Below are 10,273 nucleotides of genomic sequence, written 5' to 3'. Positions count from 1 at the left end.
CGAGCGGAAGACCGACGAGCACCGTCGTTAAAGATCGAGAGCCGCGCCGACCGGCTATAAATAACCGCGCCGTCGAGCACCGACGTTAAACATCGAGAGACGAGCCGGCGTCTATAAATCCCCGAGCGGAAGATCGACGAGCACCGTCGTTAAACATCGAGAGCCGCGCCGACCGGCTATAAATAACCGCGCCGTCGAGCATCGACGTTAAACATCGAGAGACGAGCCGACGTCTATAAATCCCCGAGCGGAAGATCGACGAGCACCGTCGTTAAACATCGAGAGCCGCGCCGACCGGCTATAAATAACCGCGCCGTCGAGCACCGACGTTAAACATCGAGAGACGAGCCGGCGTCTATAAATCCCCGAGCGGAAGATCGACGAGCACCGTCGTTAAACATCGAGAGCCGCGCCGACCGGCTATAAATAACCGCGCCGTCGAGCACCGACGTTAAACATCGAGAGACGAGCCGACGTCTATAAATACCGAGCGGAAAATCGACGAGCTCCGTCGTTAAAGATCGAGAGCCGCGCCGACCGGCTATAAATATCGAGCGGCTAAATTTGGCATGAGGGTCGAACGGCTCACGGGATGTCAGCAGCATCGATAAGGCGACGACCGCCCGCTCGGACACACAGTCCAGTCAGTCGGACTCACTGCCTCCTTCGACTAGACTTGAAGGGGAGGCAAGTGATCCGGCGGTAAGAATGGGGGACCCCATTTAGCAGAGTCAACACCACGTGGAGGTCGAAAGGTAAAAGGCCAACCAGAAGCTTGGCCGAGCTGATTATGATGGTGATAACCGGCTGAATCTTCCGAGCGGAAGCGATACACCCCGGCGGGGAGTCGGGGTTCCGACGCTCATGATGAACAGTATAATAGAGCGAGCGGATGGCCCGCTCGGCCGAAAGAATGAAACACTGCGAACAGTCCCGAGCACGCGACCAGGAAGCTCCCGAGCGGATCAGGAAGCTCCAACCGGTCGGACGTGAGGAAACCGCCGACCGGTCGGACGCTCGGCATGTAGACAAGGACAGAAACATCCTCTGACAGCAGGTGATACGCAGGATCTTAAGGCATGGGCTCACTGTCCCATCAATGACGTGCTCAGACTGTAGCAGTAAGGGGTCAGGCAAGCCCATCTGACAAGCCCATACTAAGGTATGGCACATAACACGTGTGCACCTCGGTATGAGTGCACATGCCTCTTCACAGCCCTATATAAGGGTCCTCACCCTTCGCCGGAGGTACGCTCTCTCGCATGTTGGAGCCTCATATCTACTGTCTGCTTGCCTGACTTGAGCGTCGGAGGGTCGTCGCCGGGGACCCCTCCCCGGTCCGACTTCTGTGCAGGTTCGCCGGAGGTCGATGCAGCTGGCCGAAGATAGGGGAGAGTGCCACGTGCCCAGCGTCCGTCGATTCAGCGGTTCGGACAGGATCACTAGTAATTTGGATAAGATTAAAATAATGCAAACTATAACTAGCGCACCTTTCTAATTTCGCCTCATAAACTGTAATCAAAATTTGGTACATTTATAAAATTCCTAAAATAAATTTGAATATACGTGACGAAGAAAAGAAGATAGATATATACGGAGTAATTCGAGTCGAGCGCCGTTAAGGAAAAAAATAATGAATTATTTGATTTGATTTGATTCGTTAACAAAAACAAGGTCCAGTTGCTTAATTCGTTTGTAGTTCCTATTACTACAACCAATCCCACTCCCTTTCTGATTCTCCTCTTCTCCCTATAAATATAACACAACCAAAATCTACCGTCTCTTCTCCTCCTCCACAACAAGAAACAGAGCAATGGCGACCCGCGATTACCATTCTCTGCCGTCCGTCTCCAAGGTGCCTAAGGGCAGGCGAACACAGCGTCGCCACCCATCGCCTCTGTCGCTTTCTTGGCTCACCGAAAGTGAGAAGAAGTGTGCCCTCGCGCTCCAGGACTTATCAAGGGCTCCGCCCGTTCACAACGACGAGATGACTCCGGCAGAGGAAGAAAGGTCCCCGCTTTCTCAGCCGGAGGTGGAGAAACGGAGCCAGTCACTTCCGTCGCCATACCCGTCTCCACCAAAACAGCGGCAAGAGTTGTCTCCAATTTCACTGCCGTCGCTGTCGCAGCAGTACAAGCCACTTCCGCCGCAGCCGCCTATCCGACAGCCGTCTCCGTCTGTATCTCCGGCTCCGACGACACAGCGCAACCAGGCGCGTTATGTATGTTCCCAGTGCGGTAAGGTGTTCTCTTCCTACCAGGCCTTGGGGGGCCACAAAGCAAGCCATCAGAAGTTCCCTGCCGAATACAGAGCCGCCGCGTCAGCGGCAGTCGTCACCGGAGCAGCGGACCAAAACAAGCCTCACGCTTGCTCTTTGTGCTCCAAGTCGTTCGCGACGGGGCCAGCGCTAGGCGGGCACATGAGGGCTCACTACGAGAGGATTAGACGGCAAGCCACAGCTGAGAACAGGCCGATGGCTGGGCCATCGTCTTCGCTGACTGAGTGCTCGACGGCGATGGGCTTGTTAATTGACCTCAACCAGGAGGCGATGCCGGAAGCGGAATTGGCTAAGGAAGAGGAAACAGTGAGCTCTCATCCGGCGCCGGCGGCAACGGCCACCTCTCCCCCTCCTCGCTTCTTTACTTTCTTTTAAGACATTAATTAATCATTAAAAAAAAAAAAGGAAAAGAATGCAAATTAAGAAAAGGTGTCTGTTATTTGATCTTTATAAACTGCTAGATTAAATTTTCTTTGATATTTGTGGTCAATTTGGAGATATCTGTCTGGTGAAGAATTATGCAATTATTTTGGAAAGTAATGAAATATATTTTTGATGGATATATTTTTAAGGTGTTCAAATTTTGTTATCACCATTAACTTAGTTATTAATCTAACTGATGTCATCTTATTTGATTAATTTTAAATAACAATGCTATTAATTAAAGATCAAGTATATGGAGAATGATTTAAAATTACAATAAGAGGAAACTTTCTTTTCTATTAATTAACTAATTAAAACTAATTTTATTAGAAGTCTGTAATTTAATATTTAAAAAAACCTTTGGTGAATTTAATAAAATATATGATAATGATGATAAAGATGTGCCCCTCTAAAAGTGGATTAACACAATATAGATCGGTTAATATAATGGTCAAAGTCAATAAGAAGTCAAAGGTACCCATAATATTATCAGTTGTCCGAGCAGATTACATGGCGGGTGGACTTAAAAGGCTGATCGGACCATCCGAACGATCGTCCTCCACACTTGCATCAAAGGTTAAGAGCCTAACACTAAGTTATCCGATCCACCGTCCTAGTCAATCGGACCTCCGATCTAATCGGACACAATACACCCCTTCGATAATAGCACGGTTGAGTGAAGAATAGGTCGATAGCTCTATTCAGTACGGCTGAGCTAGTGACATCCTGATCGAACGACTCACAATCGACCTACAGCGGGACCCACCTACACATCTTATCGTACTCTTTTAGAAGTTTGTGTTATCGATAACAAAGAATGTACAACAAACAAATAGTACTTTAGAAGCTTCTAGCCAGTCATATCAGATATTTACGTACTTGCTTAAGTAAATGTGTCAAAAGACACTTTTTAACTTGTCTTTTCTTAAGATGTATTGGAAAATGTACATATACTTTGAGATACGTGCACAGACGCTATAGTGCCACTATAAAAGGGGATCTCCATTCACAGACGGAGATATGTGATATTTTATAGTTGAACATGCTCATTGCTACAGTCTACTTACTATTCTTCTCCTCGTATACGGATCACTGACTTGAGCATCAGTGGGCCAACTATAAAATACGGCGCCTACATAAAATCTTAAGGGAATATTTAGAAATTTTTGAAAATTTTTTGAGGATTTTTCGGAGTTCGTATGACGAATTTAAGGGGATCAATTATTAGGCCATGGGACAACCTGTTTAAGCTACCACATTTGAACGAGGAAAAGTTTAAAAATTTTTTTTCTTTTTTCCTTCGTTTCTTATTCATACCCGAACCCCATCCTCACCACCCGATCCCCTCTTCCTCTCCTTCTCCCCTCTCCCGAGCTCGCCACCGCCGCCTCCCCCGAGCCTCTTCATCTTCCCCAATCGACACACCGCCAACCCAACATCACGTGACGTTGATTAAGTATAGATTAGGTGAGTTTAGAATTGATTAAGTATAGATTTAAATCTAAATGGAATAACTAGGGTTAAGGAAACTAACCCTAGTTGATCGTTGAGATATATTTAATTAGGGTTAAAACATTGAATCTAATCTAAGCTTCGTGTTAGATCCGATTTATGATGTTAACAAGAGGGATTAGCTAATCGAGTTACATAGTTTCTAATCGGATTGGGATTTTGTTTAGCTATAATGAAACTTAACTAAAATTGTACGATTTATTACAGGACTTTTATTCGGGACGAGCACTTTGACATAGCGATTATTTAGCTCGATCTACATTTGAGGCGTGTACCATTGACTTATCTTTTTGATATTGTCATTCTGATATACTTAGTAGGTTATAACTTACAGTAATAGTTATGTTTATTTTTGTTTGGTATGTCACTACATGATACTTGTTGCATGCTTTTATCTGTTCTACATTTATGTTTTATACCCTCTTGATTATTGCCATGTGTATTTATGTTCACGGAGGTAGTGACATACCATGCCTTATTGTGTACTGGACTAGTTATTTGTCATTCCATTTACCTTTTTGTACATACTTTATGGATGAGGATATGGTTAGGATTTACATGTTTAGTGTCATGCATCATCTTGCATGATTGCATGTTGAGCGATAGACAGCTCCATTATTATTAAGCTCATCGCCAGTTATATGGATCTGCACACACAACCATTATTGTTGGGCTTTTTGGTTTACTTGTTACATTTTATATACTTATGATGTATAAGTGTACTCGTAGATGTTTATCGAGTTTTGGTCGACTGCCTTTGTTTTCCACTGTGTTGGATTTTTTGTTGTGAGTTTAAGTTTTCCGTCGTATCAGTAGAGTATGTTTTATTTAAATAAACTACGTGGTTGTGTCAACCAGATGCTAAGTTAATATAAACTGTGTCGATTGTTAGTTATTTTTATTGTTATTGTTCCGGTCGTGTTGGTCGAGGTTTGTGTGGCCTTCTTCTCAGCTTTCGGACATGATCATATTTGGCGTCATATATGAGAACTACACTTACATCCGAGACATGTAAATGGAAGATGTTGAACGACTCACCACAGTAACATTAACTCAAAAAGAGTTAGAGATACTAATTAATGTCTAAGCTGCAAAGATGGTGCAGCAGCAACATGAGATGACAGTCGACTGTTGAGCGTCCAACGACCTAGCTGTATTGGTGATAGGTCAGCGAGCTGACCAAAGAGCCCGAGCAGAAGACCATGTTGACCGCAAACCAAACCACCAATAAGTACTGAATGCGTTGATCCCATACCACAGGGCGTTATTTCGCACGCCCTCTGGAGGGCATGGTCGAGCTGAAAGGACACGAGGATCATCTTTCGAGAATACGCTTGTCCGGGACACGCAAAAGGGAAAGCAACCCGACTCAATGACTCTCCTGAGCGGAGCAACAGACAGTTCTCCCAAAAGATCCTCGACGATCAATTGTCACCTCACTTCAAACATGTAACGATCCGAAAGTACACAGGGTCAACTGACCCCAAGGACCATCTATTGAAATTCGATAACATAGCCAAGCTCCACCAATACACCAATGGAGTCAAGTGCCGAGTATTCCTCACCACACTCTCTGGATCGACGCAGAGGTGGTTCAAGCACTTGCCTATCAGATCGATTTGCAACTTCAAAGATTTTCGAGCGACTTTTTCTACAATACTTTGCTAGCAATCGCCGCTACCAAAAGACGAACGTGAACTTGTTTGCAATCAAACAAGGGCCTAAGGAAGCGTTACAAACATATTTTAAGAGATTCAATCAAGTGGCCATGGACATCCCATCAGCCACCTATAAAATCTTGGTAAGTGTCTTCTCCCAAAGACTTATAATGATTGTTTTCTCTCGCTTATCAAGAAACCTCAAAGAGACTTTGATCATCTGTTCAAATAAGCCACGAAGTACATCAATGTTGAAGATACCAATCAGCTCGGAAAAAAGAAGTGATTCTGAGCTAGTGACTATCCCAGAGCGTCGAGCATCTCACACCCATCAACCGCCAAAAGGGCCTCAAGCAGGCACAATGCAGCAACATCAGGAGCCCCGAGCCCATGTGATCCAATCTGTGGAGGTCGAGCGAGCAAAAATCACTGAGCCCTGACAATGGACCCCGCTCTTTTGCTCTTATTGTTGGTTGCTACTCGGAAAACCTAGAGGTTCAACTGTACAAAAATTTTGTACAAAGGTCTGAACCTTTTCCTAGCTACCATGTGTTCTTTTAAATTAAATTTTGGATCGCCTGCGGAACTTAACACGTTTGATCCAAAACTTAATCTATTTGTTCTTTTAGGTTTTGACTTGGATCTCCTGCGGAACTTAACACGTTCGACCCAAATCACCTTAAGTTATTAATTCCATTAAATATTAATTTCCATAATTGGTTCCCAGTACTGACGTGGCGAGGCACACGACCTTCTTGGATATGGGAGCAACCACCACCGACTAGACAAAACCTTTTATAGAAAGCTAATATTTAATTTCCTAAAATAACTTTAGGTTAACCGAAAAGAACAATCAAATCACAAGGAAAAGAAAAAACAAAAGAACACAACATTGAAAAACATATTCGAAATTCTAGAATCGTAAGCCTCTTGTATTTGGTATTATTTCCATAAATAACTAGTATGATGCGGAAAGAAAAATTACTAGTTATACCTTGTAGAAAAACCTCTTGATCTTCTACCGTATTCCTCTTCTAACCTCGGACGTTGTGTGGGCAACGATCTTCCGAGATGAGAAACCACCAAGCACCTTCTTCTTCTCCTAGCTAGGTTCGGCCAACACAAAGAAGCTTCACCAAGGACGAAGAACAAAACACCAACCAAGCTCCAAGGGATACAAGCTTTCTCTCCTTCTTCTTCTTCTTCTCCAAGTAGTATCCGGCCACCACAAGAACTCCAAGCAAGAGATAAGTTTCGGCCACCACAAAAGAGGAAGAAAGGAAGAGGATGATGATGGCCGGCCATAATAAATTTCAAGGATGAAGAAATTCGGCCACCACCAATGCTCCAAGGATGCTAGAGACGAGACTTGCTTTCTCTCCTTCTTCTCCTTCCTTGATCCGGCCACAAACAAGAGCTCCACCAAGAAGATAGGTTTCGGCCAACAAGAGGAGAGGAGAGAAAGAGAAGGGCCGGCCACCACACCAAGGAAAAGAGGGAGAAACATAATAGAGGTTGTTCCCCATGAAGGCACCCCTACCCCTTCTTTTATATTCCTTGGCTTTGGCAAATAAGGAAATTTATTTATAATAAAATTTCCTTAACTTTCCTTGACAACAATTAATTAAGAAAAAATTAAATAAATTTTCCTAATTAATTGTATGTGGCCGGCCACCTCATCTAGAGCAAATAGGATAATTTTAATCAACAATTAAAACTTCCTATTTTGTCTTTGAAAATTTTAAAAAATAAAATTTCCTTTTAAAATCCCTTCAAGGTTGATAAAAAGAAATTTCTATAATTTTAATTTTCAACATGTGAATAATTCTTCAGAGAGAAAAAATAAAATATCTTTCCAATCTACAAATAAGGAAAGAGATCTAATCTCTTTCTTTTAATCTTTTTGTAGATCTTTTAAAGAGAGATATTTTAATTTTAATTCTCTATAATAAATTATATCTTCCACATAATAAAAATTAAAATTAAAATTTTTTTTAATTTAATGGGGGCCGGCCACCTAAGCTTGGGTTCGAGCTAGGGCCGGCCACCCATGAACCAAGGCTTGGTCGGCCCTAGCTTGAACCAGCTTGGTCGGCCCCTTTCTCATGGGTATGAAGGTGGGTATAGGTGGGTATAGTACTCTATAAATAAGAGGCTACGATAGGGACCGAGAGGAGGAATTGGTTTTGGTCTCCCGATAAAATTAAGCATCCCGTGTTCGCCCCGAACACACAACTTAATTTTATCAATAATAATTCATTCCACTAGAGAACTATTATTGAACTACCGCACCAATCCCAAATTACATTTTGGGCTCCTTCTTATTATGAGTGTGTTAGTCTCCCTGTGTTTAAGATAACAAATGTCCACTAATTGAGTAAGTTACTGACAACTCACTTAATTAATATCTAGCTCCAAGAGTAGTACCACTCAACTTCATTGTCATGTCGGACTAAGTCCACCTGCAGGGTTTAACATGACAATCCTTATGAGCTACTCTTGGGGACATTCTCAACCTAGATCACTAGGACACAGTTTCCTTCTATAATCAACAACACACACTATAAGTGATATCATTTCCCAACTTATCGGGCTTATTGATTCATCGAACTAAATCTCACCCATTGATAAATTAAAGAAATAAATATCAAATATATGTGCTTGTTATTATATTAGGATTAAGAGCACACACTTCCATAATAACTGAGGTCTTTGTTTCTTTATAAAGTCAGTATAAAAGAAACGACCTCTAATGGTCCTACTCAATACACTCTGAGTGTACTAGTGTAATTATACAATCAAGATAAACTGATACCTAATTACACTACGACCTTCCAATGGTTTGTTCCTTTCCATTATGGTCGTGAGCTACTGTTTATAATTTATAAGATACTGATAACATGATCCTCTGTGTGTGACACCACACACCATGTTATCTACAATATAAATTAATTGAACAACTACATTTATCATAAATGTAGACATTTGACCAATGTGATTCTTATTTCTAGATAAATGTTTATACCAAAAGCTAGGCTTTTAGTATACACTCTAACACTTATCACCGCTAGACAATTCATAATATGAAGTGTTGTTGTCATCTCAATCCAAAGTCGTGTGGACCCACTCCCCCAAGCATTCCGCCGTCTATCGCCTTCTCTTGAACACCGCCACTACCGCCGATCGGGAAGACCACATGATGAAGACCGTGCGACTATCAAGCAACACCGAATACAACTCCAACAAAGAGATAATTAAACAGAAGTATACTTGGATATATGTAGAATGGTCACGGCCGTCAACCCTTAGTGTAGTATATCTTAGTCACGAACGCTTAGTGACAACTTGGCTAAAATTTAACTGATACATATCTACAGCATCAGTATATTACTAAGTTATATAATTATCTTTTACCTTGTTCTCAATGTATTTTATAATAATTAATTGATATTTGACCAATTAAAATATTTATATTAGTTGATCAAGAATTTTTTATTATTTTCCTAAATTATTTTGAGATCCACTAAAATATATTATTTTTATTTCAGAGTTAGTTTAGTAGCTTAAAATATATATAAAATACGATGGCAAAACGTAATCCTCAAAATTTTAAAATAAAATTAGAATTAGAATCGTCTCTTTTTATTTTTATTTTTATTTAATTTAAAGGTAAACAATGACCATGTCAAATTAATTAGTGCCGCCTTTTAAGTAAAATCAGATCTCCTCATCAATCTCATTAATACATAGTATATCGATCGTCATGTTCTATACTATTTTGAGCAGATACTCTTTGTTAATTATTTCTATACTATTTTTTGATCAGATACTCTTTGTTAATTATTTCTATACTATTTTGAGCAGATACTTTTTTGTTAATTATTTCTATATTAATTAGATAATTTTCCTAGATACAATTAAATTGTTTTCAGGTTCAAGAACTGACAATGGAAATCGTTATGATTGTAGAAAAATAGGAAGATTTAATTTAGAATAATATTGATTTGCTCTTTTCTTTAAAAAAATAAGATATATTTACAAATACAAGATAATATTGGGTTGATTTCCCAATCATAGTAAATAATTAATTAAATATTCTAAACCTAATTAGTTGTCTAATGAAATTTGTTGTTATCTCGTAATATTTACAAATCCAATATAGAAAATTAAATCATGATTGATATACATTATAAATTAATTCCTCTAATAAATATATTACTAAGTTATATAATTATCTTCAGGTTCTTCAAGAAGTAAGTACGATGGAAATCAATCTTGTGATCGACGTGAAAAGGAAACATGTGATCCAAAGTCTCCCGTTTGTGGTTCGAAATTAAAGGTGGTGGGAGATTCATGAAAAGATCGAATAAGTTTTTAGTAACGGAAGAGATCGATGGGTGTT

At 40.8% G+C, this 10,273-nt stretch overlaps 1 protein-coding gene across 1 annotated transcript; it reads left to right on the top strand.

The window, feature by feature from the left end:
- The first annotated feature begins 1,813 nt into the window (after window positions 1-1,813).
- On the top strand, window positions 1,814-2,653 carry LOC122050894 (zinc finger protein 36-like). Its single transcript, XM_042611762.1, has one exon. The coding sequence runs from the start codon at window positions 1,814-1,816 to the stop codon at window positions 2,651-2,653; it is 840 nt and encodes a 279-aa protein (XP_042467696.1).
- Window positions 2,654-10,273: the final 7,620 nt, after the last annotated feature.

The sequence above is a fragment of the Zingiber officinale genome, chromosome 3A, assembly GCF_018446385.1.
Source record: "Zingiber officinale cultivar Zhangliang chromosome 3A, Zo_v1.1, whole genome shotgun sequence".
Lineage (NCBI taxonomy): Eukaryota > Viridiplantae > Streptophyta > Magnoliopsida > Zingiberales > Zingiberaceae > Zingiber > Zingiber officinale.
This window is presented reverse-complemented; position numbering and strand designations above follow the sequence as displayed.

What these genes read in the sequence shown, in the direction of transcription:
- LOC122050894 (XM_042611762.1), top strand. Translation starts at nt 1,814, where the DNA reads ATGGCGACCCGCGATTACCATTCTCTGCCGTCCGTCTCCAAGGTGCCT.